A 16807-nucleotide genomic window follows, 5' to 3' on the forward strand; every position below is an offset into this window, starting at 1 on the left:
AGGGAATAATTGGTATACATGGGGTGTTCAGTGTTGTAAATGGAAATGGTGAAGAGCTTGTAGATTTATGTGCTGAAAAAGGACTGATGATTGGGAATACCTGGTTTAAAAAGCGAGATATACATAAGTATACTTATGTAAGTAGGAGAGATGGCCAGAGAGCGTTATTGGATTACGTGTTAATTGACAGGCGCGCGAAAGAGAGACTTTTGGATGTTAATGTGCTGAGAGGTGCAACTGGAGGGATGTCTGATCATTATCTTGTGGAGGCTAAGGTGAAGATTTGTATGGGTTTTCAGAAAAAAAGAGTGAATGTTGGGGTGAAGAGGGTGGTGAGAGTAAGTGAGCTTGGGAAGGAGACTTGTGTGAGGAAGTACCAGGAGAGACTGAGTACAGAATGGAAAAAGGTGAGAACAATGGAAGTAAGGGGAGTGGGGGAGGAATGGGATGTATTTAGGGAATCAGTGATGGATTGCGCAAAAGATGCTTGTGGCATGAGAAGAGTGGGAGGTGGGTTGATTAGAAAGGGTAGTGAGTGGTGGGATGAAGAAGTAAGAGTATTAGTGAAAGAGAAGAGAGAGGCATTTGGACGATTTTTGCAGGGAAAAAATGCAGTTGAGTGGGAGACGTATAAAAGAAAAAGACAGGAGGTCAAGAGAAAGGTGCAAGAGGTGAAAAAAAGGGCAAATGAGAGTTGGGGTGAGAGAGTATCATTAAATTTTAGGGAGAATAAAAAGATGTTCTGGAAGGAGGTAAATAAAGTGCATAAGACAAGGGAGCAAATGGGAACTTCAGTGAAGGGCGCAAATGGGGAGGTGATAACAAGTAGTGGTGATGTGAGAAGGAGATGGAGTGAGTATTTTGAAGGTTTGTTGAATGTGTTTGATGATAGAGTGGCAGATATAGGGTGTTTTGGTCGAGGTGGTGTGCAAGGTGAGAGGGTTAGGGAAAATGATTTGGTAAACAGAGAAGAGGTAGTAAAAGCTTTGCGGAAGATGAAAGCCAGCAAGGCAGCAGGTTTGGATGGTATTGCAGTGGAATTTATTAAAAAAGGGGGTGACTGTATTGTTGACTGGTTGGTAAGGTTATTTAATGTATGTATGACTCACGGTGAGGTGCCTGAGGATTGGCGGAATGCGTGCATAGTGCCATTGTACAAAGGCAAAGGGGATAAGAGTGAGTGCTCATATTACAGAGGTATAAGTTTGTTGAGTATTCCTGGTAAATTATATGGGAGGGTATTGATTGAGAGGGTGAAAGCATGTACAGAGCATCAGATTGGGGAAGAGCAGTGTGGTTTCAGAAGTGGTAGAGGATGTGTGGATCAGGTGTTTGCTTTGAAGAATGTATGTGAGAAATACTTAGAAAAGCAAATGGATTTGTATGTAGCATTTATGGATCTGGAGAAGGCATATGATAGAGTTGATAGAGATGCTCTGTGGAAGGCATTAAGAATATATGGTGTGGGAGGCAAGTTGTTAGAAGCAGTGAAAAGTTTTTATCGAGGATGTAAGGCATGTGTACGTGTAGGAAGAGAGGAAAGTGATTGGTTCTCAGTGAATGTAGGTTTGCGGCAGGGGTGTGTGATGTCTCCATGGTTGTTTAATTTGTTTATGGATGGGGTTGTTAGGGAGGTGAATGCAAGAGTTTTGGAAAGAGGGGCAAGTATGAAGTCTGTTGGGGATGAGAGAGCTTGGGAAGTGAGTCATTTGTTGTTCGCTGATGATACAGCGCTGGTGGCTGATTCATGTGAGAAACTGCAGAAGCTGGTGACTGAGTTTGGTAAAGTGTGTGAAAGAAGAAAGTTAAGAGTAAATGTGAATAAGAGCAAGGTTATTAGGTACAGTAGTGTTGAGGGTCAAGTCAATTGGGAGGTGAGTTTGAATGGAGAAAAACTGGAGGAAGTGAAGTGTTTTAGATATCTGGGAGTGGATCTGGCAGCGGATGGAACCATGGAAGCGGAAGTGGATCATAGGGTGGGGGAGGGGGCGAAAATTCTGGGAGCCTTGAAGAATGTGTGGAAGTCGAGAACATTATCTCGGAAAGCAAAAATGAGTATGTTTGAACGAATAGTGGTTCCAACAATGTTGTATGGTTGCAAGGCGTGGGCTATGGATAGAGTTGTGCGCAGGAGGATGGATGTGCTGGAAATGAGATGTTTGAGGACAATGTGTGGTGTGAGGTGGTTTGATCGAGTAAGTAACGTAAGGGTAAGAGAGATGTGTGGAAATAAAAAGAGCGTGGTTGAGAGAGCAGAAGAGGGTGTTTTGAAATGGTTTGGGCACATGGAGAGAATGAGTGAGGAAAGATTGACCAATAGGATATATGTGTCGGAGGTGGAGGGAACGAGGAGAAGAGGGAGACCAAATTGGAGGTGGAAAGATGGAGTGAAAAAGATTTTGTGTGATCGGGGCCTGAACATGCAGGAGGGTGAAAGGAGGGCAAGGAATAGAGTGAATTGGAGCGATGTGGTATACCGGGGTTGACGTGCTGTCAGTGGATTGAATCGGGGCATGTGATGTGTCTGGGGTAAACCATGGAAAGCTGTGTAGATATGTATATTTTGCGTGTGTAGACGTATGTATATACATGTGTATGGGGGTGGGTTGGGCCATTTCTTTCATCTGTTTCCTTGCGCTGCCTCGCAAACGCGGGAGACAGCGACAAAGCAAAAAAAAAAAAAAAAAATATATGATGATACAGCGCTGTTGGCTGATTCATGTGAGAAACTGCAGAAGCTGGTGACTGAGTTTGGTAAAGTGTGTGAAAGAAGAAAGTTAAGAGTAAATGTGAATAAGAGCAAGGTTATTAGGTACAGTAGGGTTGAGGGTCAAGTCAATTGGGAGGTAAGTTTGAATGGAGAAAAACTGAAGGAAGTAAAGTGTTTTAGATATCTGGGAGTGGATCTGGCAGCGGATGGAACCATGGAAGCGGAAGTGGATCATAGGGTGGGGGAGGGGGCGAAAATCCTGGGATCCTTGAAGAATGTGTGGAAGTCGAGAACATTATCTCGGAAAGCAAAAATGGGTATGTTTAGAGTTGTGCGCAGGAGGGTGGATGTGCTGGAAATGAGATGTTTGAGGACAATGTGTGGTGTGAGGTGGTTTGATCGAGTAAGTAACGTAAGGGTAAGAGAGATGTGTGGAAATAAAAAGGGCGTGGTTGAGAGAGCAGAAGAGGGTGTTTTGAAATGGTTTGGGCACATGGAGAGAATGAGTGAGGAAAGATTGACCAAGAGGATATATGTGTCGGAGATGGACGGAACGAGGAGAAGTGGGAGACCAAATTGGAGGTGGAAAGATGGAATGAAAAAGATTTTGTGTGATCGGGGCCTGAACATGCAGGAGGGTGAAAGGAGGGCAAGGAATAGAGTGAATTGGAGCGATGTGGTATACCGGGGTTGACGTGCTGTCAGTGGATTGAATCAGGGCATGTGAAGCATCTGGGGGAAACCATGGAAAGCTGTGTAGGTATGTATATTTGCGTGTGTGGATGTGTATGTATATACATGTGTATGGGGGTGGGTTGGGCCATTTCTTTCGTCTGTTTCCTTGCGCTACCTTGCAAACGCGGGAGACAGCGACAAAGCAAGAAAAAAAAAAAAAAAATATATATATATATATATATATATATATATATATATATATATATATATATATATATATATATATATATATATTCCCTGGGGATAGGGGAGAAAGAATACTTCCCACGTATTCCCTGCGTGTCGTAGAAGGCGACTAAAAGGGAAGGGAGTGGGGGGCTGGAAATCCTCCCCTCTCGTTTTTTTTTCAATTTTCCAAAAGAAGGAACAGAGAAGAGGGCCAGGTGAGGATATTCCCTCAAAGGCCCAGTCCTCTGTTCTAAACGCTACCTCGCTATCGCGGGAAATGGCGAATAGTATGAAAAAAAAATATATATATATATATATATACACAATTTGTAAATTCTTAAAATTAATATTGTTGCAAAATCTAAAGGAAGCATTTATTAAGTAAGACCTAGTTTCATATGTAATGTTCACATTAGAGACAGCTCTGTATTTTAACTTATTACACAACATATAATTTTCTTATTTCTTTGTATTTGTGTTATTAATATTGCAGTACCTCATGGACTTATGCAGTTTTCCTTTGGTGTACTTGCACAGTAAAAGTAATGGCTCATTACTTTCTCTTGTACAGGCTGAAAATGTTGGGCACATGACAGTATCATCTGCTGCATCAAGCTTGGGATGGACACAAGAGCGAGTTGTGAGGACATTAGATCATCTGTTGCGTGTTGGTGTTGCTTGGCGAGATGACCAGGACCGTCCACCATCATACTGGTTTCCTGCATTCTTTCAGCAGTGTGTAACAGCTGAATAATATGTTTTGTGATAAAGGTTATTTTTGGATCTTTATGGTGGTGTAACTGATTATGATCTTGCTGGATAATTTAATCAGAAGAGGCTGTGACTTTAATGTTTACAAAAAGTTGCCAGTCATAAATACTCATGATTTAGAAAAATAAATTACTTTTTATATTGAATTCAAATATTCTCTTAATTAGCTACAGAATGTTTGACTCTTCTCCAGTGATTAATTACTTAGTTATTTTATTGTTTACTTTTCATAGTTTGAATACTTAAAAACCAGCCGTGATTTTTTGAGAATATAATTCTGATTCTATGTCACGGGAAAATGAATTGTATTGATAAATAATTTTCAAGCCTTTACCATATCAGTAATATATAGAAAGCATTTAATGTTTGTGTATGTACATGCTAATTGAGATAATTTCAGACCATAACATTCATGGTGTGTGTCAGTGGTGCTCATGTAATGATGCCTTACCTGTAAAGTTCCTATAGATAGGTTCCCTTTACTTGATGGCCAATTCATACTGAAATGCTGTTTTAGTGTACTCTTGTGTTTCATCGACTTCCCCATGATGATATAGTTATGGAAGTCTTGTAGTTCTATATACCTCTGCTTCAGCTTTCTTACATTCAGAAAAGTTTGGCACTTACAGAGTCTTGGACACTCTGAATGCGAATATCTCTTTGTCTTCATGCTTTAAATCAAAAAGCACCAATCCTGCTTGTTGCGTAGCCATGTATGTGACAAGAAAAAGATACATGAGACAATAAAGGTAAGGAAGCTTGAAAACATACTACAGTAAGATAGGGAAAATGGAAAATAAGTTTCAGGGAAAGAACATGGGTTATGAATGTGATCGTCAGCCTATAAAGGGGACTGTTTTTAATGCATCCAGAGAAAATAAAGAACAATGAGAAACTCTTAAATAGAAGCCAGAGACCAGATTGATTGAATAATTTTGCCTCAGTTAACCCAATCAATTCAGCAGTGTGGCTAGGGAAAATGTGAAAATTTAGGAAATAAGTACACCAGTGAAAAATAAAGAAAAGGTAAACCACTTATACAGTGCTATACAGTGCGAAAACAATCATAAATTCAGCCCAGATAATGATGGGTTAGTTGCAGTTTTGCGCACTTATCTATATTCCACCCTCTGACAGGCAGATCAACACATTTAAATGCCCATATTAAACACATATACTACAAGGCAGATAAAACACATTATGAAAAAATGGAAACAAACTACATTCATCTTACTAGGTGGTAGAAGAGGAAATAGGGTGGAGACATACTCAGTAAATCTCCAGACAGTAAGTCTCTCAGTAAATCCCATCCATCGTGTATAGGCTGCTGTCACAATTATAAGATAACTATATTATTCTCCTCAACTTTATATGCATTCTGTTGATCTACTGCAACTCATGATATAATTGTTCTTATTAGCTGGTCATAAATTGTTGAACTTTAGTGCACATACCACAAGATGGTGTTGCTATGGCTAACATATTATGACTGAGGTCATTTGCTTTTCTATGGCTACGTGTATGATTGCCCTTGCCAGGTTATGATTACCACAGCAATCACACTGGCTTGCTTTTAAAGGCACCAATTTCAAAATGATAAAAGGTGTGTCCCATATGGCACAGGCAAACCTGTGACAGTGACAACCATGCCTACATGGAGAGAGTTGAAAATAACATACGAAGTCTTACAATGTTTATGTTTACTACTATAAAGTCATATTTAGAATTGCATATTTTGATATAGCCATTAAATCAGGTTTTCTCCATGATCAGTATTTCAAAACCAATAACAAAATGCACATGGGAAATTTTTCAGATTATCTGCATTTAAAAAAAGAAAGAAAATCAAAATAAATTCATGCTTTGTCTTAAAGGTTATTTTCTGTAATTGCAGTACAATGACTGCAATATATCTTCACAAAATTATTCCATAAAGTTTCAGCAGAATCTTTTCTTCATGCTGTATTTACATCAAAGAAGCAAAGAAGAATGGAAAGTTACATCAAAAACAGTCTTGGCTGAATTGAAAATTAAAATCTAATTGAATTGAGGAAACAATTTACATACATATGTGAGTGTAGATGCTTGTACAGTTATGTACAGGTAGTAAACACGAGTGTTTGAGCAAAGCCTGAAGAATTAAGAGGACCATGTGTTTCCTTTTAGTGCATTTCAAGGTTTAGTTGTAAATCAAATTACTCAGGGCCTCTGAGAGGGGGGTGTAGGGGGTACATCATACCCGGGCTCGGAGATACAAAATGGGGCCTGAAAATTTCCTGGGATCTCAGAAAATGGAGAAAATCAACAGAGTGCTCCATTCCACCCTTCTCTCATCTTCCATACCTTTTTTGGCCTTACATCTCATGGAATAAAACCGTAGTAGATAAAAACAGGATGACTTATGGAGAAGGGAAGGGGACCCAAAAGAAACTGTACCCGTAATAAAATTCCTCTCTGAGGCCCTGATTACTCATTAATATAAGAAATCATTTTACTTACCTAGATTGTATTAAACCATTATAATACTGGTACAACATCAAAAATCCGGACATTACCAGATTTCTCATTTTCTTCAATCTTTCAGAGCATAATTAAAAGATACACTGATAAGGTCAAGCATATCTGACTAAGCCAGTCACATCAATATTGTAGTATACTTTACACCTATGACCCAACTGATGATGGAAACCCTGTCACAAGTTGAAATGTTCAATGTAAAATCAGTTCCTTTATTTTGGCTAGGGTGCAGATCTGCCCTCCCCCTTATGTTTTTAGGATGTATGTATAAACCTCTTCACATTATGACAAGTTGCACAAATCTCACTCATTGCTGGCTGATGATGCAGGCTGCAGTAGTAAAAATTTCAACCACTTGTTGGCTTACAATGCGTGCTGTGCCATTCGGCAAACAGTATTATATTTTTTTAATAAAAATTTTGTGTTGTTAGAGCTCTACTGACACATTACTAGTCAGTGAGCCTTTCTTTGCTTACCTTTTTTCTGGTGAATTATTGAAAAATGCATCAAGAGAGCAGTGACAATGGTATTTTTTGGTGTTTTGCTTTTGGTGAGAGATAAGAAACACCTACTTTGCTTATAAACTCTTAAAATTAGGTATACACAGAAAATAATACTACAATGCTGCTGGAATGAAACTGTTAGGTAAGTTTTACCTTTACTCTGCATTTAACTGGAGAAACACATTAGGATTCAATCATTTAGAGAACATAAACTAATTTAAAACATATAAGGACAAGTTAATCCTATACACATTGTGGGTAAAAATACTAACGAGACATAAGCATTTCTAGCTGTATACGAGTGGTTCCAACTGTTTTGATTAGTGGTAGCTACAAGGGGTTTTAGAGGTTTATGAACCTTAGCAATGCATCCTGCATCATCTGCCGATGACAAGGTTAATCAATAATGTTTGAATTGCTGTGTCTGCACCGTCTCTGCCTTGAGGTGAAATATACATCCTTAATGCTTGCTTAAATTTTCTCCATAAATATTGTTCGGCCGGTGTGGAGATGTTAAGGAGCCCTGTACAAGGTCTATGTCACCCTGATATATAATAATTTGTGAAGCTGTGGTACATTTACAAGATAATAAATATTAGTGATGAAAACCCTCAGTAATCAAATTTTGTGATACCAGAGTAACGTGGAATTACTAGCAATTGTTCCTTTGTACTGATTTTACCATTGATTTTCTGCATTATTTTATGAATATGTAAATGCTTATTAATATATGAATTAAGTAACTACCTACTGAAGAGTATGTAGAAAAAAATATGTAAAAAGAATACAGTTTACTGTATTAGCTACCAAGTATAAGATAAACATTATGCTCAATAATTTTTCCATTATAAGGTAAATCTTTCTTTCTTTTATACTAGTCGTCATTTCCCGCATTAGCGAGACAAGGTAAATATTTTGCTTAATTTTTCAGTCTTTATCACTTACTTTCTCTGTTATTTTTGTGCAAATCTATGAGTTTTGTAAGATCCTATTGCAAAGAATGGTGTAGAAAAAATATACATAATACAATACAATACACTCATTTTACAAATATGTTGAACATTTGTACCAAACTTCTACAGCAAAACATTCAACATGTACCCATAAGTATGTTAAACTTCTACAGCAAAACATTCAACATGTACTCAAAAATTTGTTAAATTGTATTTTTACATGTAATATTTCAATATTTCATTATAGTAGGTTCTTACCTAACCCACGGATTGTGTGGCCATGAGGACTTGTGGCTTTTCATCCCTGCAGACGGTCTTTACCAAACTATGCTAGTCTTATCCATGCTAAATTATGGCTGGTAGAATGGTGGGTAAAGTATGAGCAAACTGTGGCAAGAATGATTGTCGTCATAATCATTTGTTTACCAGTGGGTGTAATATGAACTGAATCCTGTTTTGCTAGTTGGTAAAATATGAATCAGATAGTGTTCTCTTATATGACATCATTTCAAAATGCACAGTAATTGCAAAAATTCCAGAGAATATTTTATTATTACAATAGCACATTGTTAATCTATTAACAATGTAAAAGTAAAACTTTTCCATATTTTCCAAATCTCTCGTAAGTATGAGGTGTACCTTTACAAGTTGAATATATACCATAATTCCCAAGTCTCTTGAGTGTGAAATGTCTAGAGTCAGAACGCCGCTGGTTAGGATACTTTATATTCTGTTAGTACTTGAGTTTTGATGCTCATGTTGTCCCTCGTGGTATCATTGCATATTTTTATTGTGCCATAATTGGGTTTTAAACAGAGAACAATCGAATAAATTCCTTGAGTGCTACGATAACTTCTCACACTGAATGATGACTGAGGAGAGAGCAGAAAGTGTAATTGGTACTGCTTGTATAACTTCAGGTTGTACCTCTTTAATCCAGCAGCCTTGGGACCTGGCCATTGACGGATCACAGAAAGTGCTGTAAAACAGAAAGTGACCCCTTTAAAAGCCCTTGAGTGAACACTCTTACCAATTACCATCAGGTTGGTTTTATGTGTTCCTGGAGCATTGCTGCAGCCAAGCATTGTTACCCAATCTTTGGAATCCTTACCCCAAGATGGAGACTCCTCAGTATCTTGAACAAGGGTTTTTCATGGCATATGATGCCAATACAGGGCAGATTCATCAGCATTATACACTTGTTTAGGAGCCATAAGAAATTAACAGGACTGTTAATTAGCTTGGCTGCAGTGTATACAGATTTTGGCACCTTAGCACTGCTAACAATGCTGCCCAAGTGGCAGATCCACAAACTAAAGGCAGCAGATTCAAAACATGCCAGACCACAGAGCACTGGATTAGAGAGGTACAACCTGTCCTACTGAGTTTTTCCCCCTTGAGATGGAAAGGTAATCCACAAAATTTTCCCAGCTCTCTAAAGTCTGGAATTTTAACGTCTGGATTTTTCATGTTGTACCAGTACAAAATCTTCCTCAGGTTTACTCAGTAATACTTTTATCATTATTTACTTTGAATTTAAGCTTTAAAGATGAGAGTTATTAGACTTCAAAAGGACATTTCTAACAATACTCCATACAATCATGAAAACTTGGTAGAATGGAAAGAACGGGACAGTGTAAGACTATATTTGTTCTCTATGCAGTATAAAAAAAAAAAAATTCAAAATATGATTATGTTATATAATGCATTAGTTACAGGCTGCAGTTTTTATTTGAACATTTACAAGGAGCTGTCCCAAGTGCTTTCTCACTGTGAAATGATTGACAGCTCATAAGGGTCAGTGACAGGCTTAGGATTATGGATTGTCCAACTCAGGACACAATGTTAAGGGATGTATACTGATAAGTGTCCTCTGTAGTCGAGACAAACTTTGCCATCCAGTAAATTAAGATAATCCCAAAATTACAGCCGAGACAATAATGAGTTGGGAATCATAAAAACATGCTTAATGCCTTCTTATGTTTAAAAAAATGCAATAAAGATAAAGAGCAATAATAATTTACTTATGTCTTCATGTAATACCTTTTTTATACTTTCATATAATTTTTTCATAAACAATTATTTATTCCACCTTGGTAATCAATTTCTTGGTATTCTTGTTCTAGAGGAAGTACCTGTAATGTTTTTCTGCTGTCAAATCTTTCAATAATCAACCAAAAAATTGATATGCAAGGACTTTACATCATATGCAGTTTGCATTTACTCTATTATACAAATGAACATATAAGGAACAGTGTTGCAATTGCATATTTCTGCACATCAAATATGATGTTTGTGACTTTCAAAGGAGTAGTGAATCATACTATATCCTGACATCCATTTCCATGTAAACAAGGTGTTAGGGACTGTAGGATAAAATATATTAAAGAAGTTATGTAAATAATGTATCAAATAAAACTTGGAATGCCCACCAAGCAATGAAAGTAACATATATAAAACATAAAGAAAATGATAGACAAGCTATTACATATCTCTCAACATTAAACATGATGTTTGTGACTTTCAAAGGTGAGCGGTAGATGCAACCTCTTTCTCAAAGTTTAGAATTACCACCCATCTTTATACTCCAAAGAGTAAACGAGCAAGCATCAACATTCAGTGTACTGATAATCCCCTTTTCTTGAAAGTATAAGAAAATCGCATTTACCTCAAATGCAGCATAACAGGAAGAGGTAGCATATGATGAGTATTTTATTTCATAAACTAAACACTGCTGAATAAAATAATTACTTTTACTATTCAAAGTATAGTACCACATTAAAAACATATACTGAAATAATTCAGTGCACAGCTTAATAAATTAAAATGTTGTTGGGGGTCCCCACAGGTTAGAAAAAAGATTTTCCCAGATAAATACAGTAGTATTGCAATACAGCATGAGATTAGATACTAAAAACGTTTCTGGAGTAGTGAATCATACTATATCTTGACATCCATTTCCATATAAACAAGGGGTTAGGGACTGTATGAAAAAATATATCAAAGAAGTTACGTAAATAATGTATCAAACTCGAAATGCTCCCCAAGCAATGAAAGTAATATATATAAAACACAAAGAAAATTATAGACATGTTATCTGCATTGGATATGCTATGTAAGGTTTTTTTGTACCACCCATATTCCCTTTTACATACATACTTGTTCATTCCCTTTCAACAACCAGGCCCCAAAGACCTTTCCATGGTTTCTCCAGCCACTTCACGTGCCTTGGTTCAGTCCGTTGTTAGCACATTAACCCCTATATACCACATGGTTCCATTTTACTAGAAAAGGCACAACTTTCTTTCTCGTACATGTTCAGGCCCCAATAATTTTCTCAATATACACCTTATTTTGTGGTATATAAGAAACACTTTTTTTTTCAAAAATGTGTCCCAAAAGTCACCCTGCATCTGATAAACTGAAGTCAGGTTTAGTGTAACTGTAGCATTGGTACTAGCCTGAATTTCAGTTGCCATTATATGACGTACAGGGTCTTACATCCTGTGTATTCACTACATCGGTACCTTGTAAATTAGTTTGTATAATTTATTTTATACAATAGATTTACCATTAGATTCTTGATGGAACACAGACCAGAACCCCCACCAGTACCTGAGGAACAAGGCTTTTCATCTCCGCTAACAGTGCCTAAGGAACAAGGCTTCTCAACTCCTATAACAATACCTAAACAACAAGGTTCATCACCTTCTCCATCAGTACCTGAGGAGCAAGGCATTCTTACATCCTCCATCAGTCCCAAAGGAACAAGGCTTCTTACCATCCCCAACAGTACCAAAGTCACTAGGGACCTCACCTCCCCCATCAGGATTTGAGTGACAAGGCTCCTCACCACCCCATCAGTACCTAAGAAACAAAGCTCCTCACATCTCCCATTAGTACCTTTAAAACATGGCTCCCAACTTCCCCCATCATTACCTAAGGAACAAGGCTCCTCACCATCCTCATCAGTATCTATGGAACAAGGCTCCTCACCGCCCCTATCAGTACCGAAAGAATAAGGTTCCTCGCCTCTCCCACAATGTCCCAAGGAACAAGACTTTTCATCACCCCATCGGTACCTAAGGAACAAGGCTCCTCACCACCCTCATCAGTATCTACAGAACAAGGCTCCTCACCACCCCTATCAGTACCAAAAGAATAAGGTTCCTCACCTCTCCCACTATGTCCCAAGGAACAAGACTTCTCACCACCCCATCAGTACCTGAGGAATAAGGCTCCTCACCACCTCCATCAATACCAGAGGAACATGGTACCTCACCCCTCCCATTAGCACCTCAGAAACAAGCCTCCTAATCACCCTCATCAGTACCTAAGGAGAAGGCTCCTCAGCTCTCCCATTAGTAGATTACGAACATGGCTCCTCATCCCCCTCATCAGTACCTAAAAAGCAAGTTTCCTCGCCTTTTCCACTGATACCTGAGGAACAAGGCTCCTTAACACCCTCATCAGTAACTAACGAACATGGCTCCTCGCCTCTCCCTCTAGTACCTGAGAAACATGGCTCCTTATCACCCTCATCAGTAACTAAGGAACATGGCTCTTTGCCTCTCCCTCTAGTACCTGAGGAACAAGGCTCCTTATCATCCTTGCCAGTAACTAAGGAACATGGCTCCTCACATCTCCCTCTTGTACCTGAGAAACAAGGCTCCTTATCCTCCTCATCAGTACCTAAGGAACAAGTTTGCTCACCTCCCCTATCAGCAACTAAGGAACAAGGCTCCTCACCTCCCCCAACAGCACCAAAGGAAGAAGGCCCCTTACCTCCCTCATTAGTACCTAAGGAGTAAAGAAACAAATCTCTCTCTCTCTCTCTCTCTCTCTCTCTCTCTCTCTCTCTCTCTCTCTCTCTCTCTCTCTCTCTCTCTCTCTCTCTCTCCAGTATCAGAGGATCAATTCATCTCACTTTCCCCAACGTATCTGAGGAAGAAGGCTCATCACTTTCCCCACCAGTATGTGAGGAACAAGACTCCTCACCTTCCTCTTTATGGTGCAGATTGTACTGCCATTACTGCCATAATGGCAAGCAACATCTGAAGTACTCAACCTATGCTCAAGCTCATTCAGTATCCTGAACAAGCTCACTTGTATTATGAGTACTTGTTGGACACTTAGGCATAGTGGTCACTGGTTTAGGAGGAAAAAAGTGTAGAAATGTAAAAGTTGCAAATGAAAAGTTGGGCAGCGTGACATGTGCAACATCCAGTACCCCATAGCACACAGTCAGCCAGGCTCACATTACATTGTAACAGAATGTATTATAATGAAATAATGGGAGTAATTTAGGTGTTTGTGCTATATCAAAATTGTTATATCAAATCAAGCTATAGTGCAACACTACTGTATCAATGTTTATCAATTTATATCAAAAGAAAATTGTTACCTCCAACTTCCCCTTACAGCCACATCTTTCCTAACTTGTATTCTCTCCACAAATTCATTTATACTATTGGGCATGAAATGAACAGACAGATGAATCTTTTTGAATATGAATTTTCTTTTTTCAAACTTGACCACCATTTCCCATGTTAACGAGGTAGTACCAGGAACAGATGAAGAAAGGCCACATCTTCTCACATCCATTCTCTGGCTATCATATGTAATGCATTGAAACCACAGCTCCCTATCCACAACCAGGCCATACAGACCCCAGTCACTTCACTTGCCCATTTCACTCTATCCTGTGCAAGCCTTTCACCCTCCTGCATAATCAGACCCAGACTGCTCAAACTCTTTTTTGCTCCATCCTTCCATCTCCAATTTGGTGTCCCTGTTCTCCTAGTTCCCTCCACTTCTTACACATGTATCCTCTTTGTCAACATTTCCTCGCTCATTCTCTCCATAAGTCCAAACCATTTCAACACACTCACTTCAGCTCTCTTAACCACTATCTTTTTATTATTCAAATATATTATTTCCAAACCCCCCCCCTACTATATCTTCAAACACAACCATTGTTCCAAACATTCTTCAATGCCCCCAGAACCTTCAACCCCTCACTTCCATGGTTCCATTTGCTGCCATGTCCATTCCCAGGTGTCTAAAACACTTCACTTCCTCCAAATTTTCTCTAGTCAAACTCACACCAAAACTAACCTCTCCCTCACCTCTGCTAAACCTAATAGCCTTGCTTTTATTCATATTTACTCTCATTTTCCTCCTTTCACACACCCTTCCAAACTCAGTCACCAATTTCAGCAGTTTCATTCTCGAATCTGCTACCAGTGCTGTATCATTACCAAACAACAAATGCCTCGCTTCCCAGGCCCTGTCATCCCCTACAAACTGTATACTTGACCCTCCTCCAAGACTCATATTTACCTCCCTCACCACCCCATCCATAAACAAATTAAACAACCATGATGACATCACACACTGCTGCTGCAGGAGACCAAACTTCACTTAGAACCATTCACTCTCCTTACTTCCTACTTGTAAACATGCCTTACACCCTTGATAAAAACTTCTCTGCTTCTAGCAGTTTTCCTTCCACACCGTACATTCTTAAAAGCTTCCACAAGGCATTATTATCAACTTATCATACACTTTCTTCAGATTCATAAATATCACATACAAATCCATCTGTTTTTCTAAGTATTTCCCACACACACAAATCCATCTGTTTTTCTAAGTATTTCCCACACACATTCTTCAAAGCAAACACCTGATCCACACATTCTTTAAAACTTCTGAAACCACCCTGTTCCTCCCTAAAGTGATGCTCTGTCCATGCCTTCACTTTCTCCCCATAAAACATACCAGGTACACTCAAACTTAAGCGGCTGTAGTTTGAACACTCATCTCTATCCCCTTTGCTTAATACAATGCCTATGAAATATGATTATGTATTGCAATATTACTGACACAAATGACTGTTTACCAATTAACAGCTTTGCATTTTGGTGAATGTGCAAATTTGCTACACAGCTATTAACTGTAGGAAGGTTTTGTAAAATTTTAGCCTTCATGGTCATACAATTCCTTAATTAATTCCTGATGCTTTCCTTTGTATTAAAATTTCCCAACAGGACTTTTTTTTTTAACATATCCCTGTCCTGTGGGACCCCATGTTTTGGCAGCATCTAAAAAGAGGATAAAAAATAAGTGCATCAATTAAGAAAAAAATTACAGGGCAAAATTGAAAAATATGAAAATATACTGACAATAAAATGGAAAAGACGAAATGTGATTACAGATAACAATACAGACAGTTTTTAGCAATTCAGTTAACATTTCATGTTTTCATTCACTGTTATTGTACTTGTAAGTATGTCTATAAAACATCTGTGTTAATGAGTCTGCTCTTCAGCAGTGCTTTAAGACTCCACGTAGTCTGCAAACAAGCGCCGAAGTTTCCGTGGTAGTACCCTGAAACAAGTGTTAATAATGGTTTAAACATTAAAGGTTCACTTGATCTAGACTAAATAACCTTCACTAATCATGTCTGTTATCACTAACTCCCATTTACAAATAGCAGACTAAGTACATACAGCCTCTTACTTCACTTACATATCCTGAATTGTGTTCACTGTGTTCAAGTAAATATGGATTTCTACACTAATAAAACTCCATCTTGATTTTTCACTTTGCAGACTAAGCTGCTCCCTTAAATGAAATTAATATCTTCATTCATACCTCTATCCCCAATCTCAAAATGTCTCCACAGTAAATGATAAAATTTTTTCTCTAACATCCTCATCTGAAATACCTCTGCATGTTAATGTTAATAAATCCTTTGGGAACAAAGCTCCTTTATATTTGTCAACAAAAAAATAATCATTAATTATCATTAAGTGCAAAACATTGCACTTTGTTATCATGATTAATAAGAACTAACTTAAACATGGTGAAACATTTTTATATAAGAGTTGAGTTCCATTTAACTTATGTTGCACAGTGTTAGGTACATTATTCCAGCCAGGATTTCTGTACTGAACAAAAACCACCCAAATCCATGAAATTGAAGCAGAGTAGGTGAAGTACATCTATACTTCTGTATGAGACCTACCTGACTAGAGAAATCTTTTTATCATAATAGTTTATTGCAATTTGGGGGGGATTTTCTCCTGTTAGCGAGGTAGTACCAGGAAACGACAAAAAAATGGCCTCACTCACTCACATCCACTCTCTAGTTGTCATGTATAATGCACTGAAACCAGAGTCCACTATCCACACCCAGACCACGGCCTCCCTCACTCACATCCACTCTCTATTTGTCATGTATAATGCACTATCCACAACCAGACCACAAGACATTTCTGTGGTTTCCTCTGATCACCTCAGATTCTCTGGTTCAGCCCACAGAGGGCACATCTATCTATCTATTTCTCCAATGCCCGCTCCCTTCGAGAAATCCCAAAGCAAAAGAGTCTCCATGATTAGTGAACTCCAGAGCCACTTCTTAGTCATTAGTGCCTCCCCTTAATTGG

At 38.4% G+C, this 16807-nt stretch overlaps 2 protein-coding genes across 4 annotated transcripts in view; one reads left to right on the forward strand and one right to left on the reverse strand.

The window, feature by feature from the left end:
• The window catches only part of lsn (vacuolar-sorting protein SNF8), a 292203-nt gene extending 278948 nt beyond the window's left edge, over positions 1-13255 (forward strand). Inside the window, exons 6-7 of one of the 2 annotated variants that reach the window (XR_011716448.1) lie at positions 4185-9400; positions 9435-13255. Coding sequence is in view for 1 of the 2 variants with exons in the window: in XM_071691589.1 (XP_071547690.1) it covers positions 4185-4367 (183 nt within the window). In the remaining variant the exon portion in view is untranslated. Of the gene's footprint in view, positions 1-4184 lie in introns of both variants that reach the window. The other variant, XM_071691589.1, reaches the window with a different exon arrangement.
• LOC139764699 (epidermal retinol dehydrogenase 2-like) overlaps positions 11666-16807 on the reverse strand; it is a 111457-nt gene continuing 106315 nt past the window's right edge. For both annotated transcript variants that reach the window (XM_071691588.1, XM_071691587.1), the window contains exon 9: positions 11666-15746. In XM_071691588.1, the coding sequence (XP_071547689.1) occupies positions 15695-15746 (52 nt within the window). In that variant the 3' untranslated portion in view covers positions 11666-15694. The remainder of the gene's footprint in view (positions 15747-16807) is intronic.

The sequence above is a fragment of the Panulirus ornatus genome, chromosome 50 (assembly GCF_036320965.1).
Source record: "Panulirus ornatus isolate Po-2019 chromosome 50, ASM3632096v1, whole genome shotgun sequence".
Lineage (NCBI taxonomy): Eukaryota > Metazoa > Arthropoda > Malacostraca > Decapoda > Palinuridae > Panulirus > Panulirus ornatus.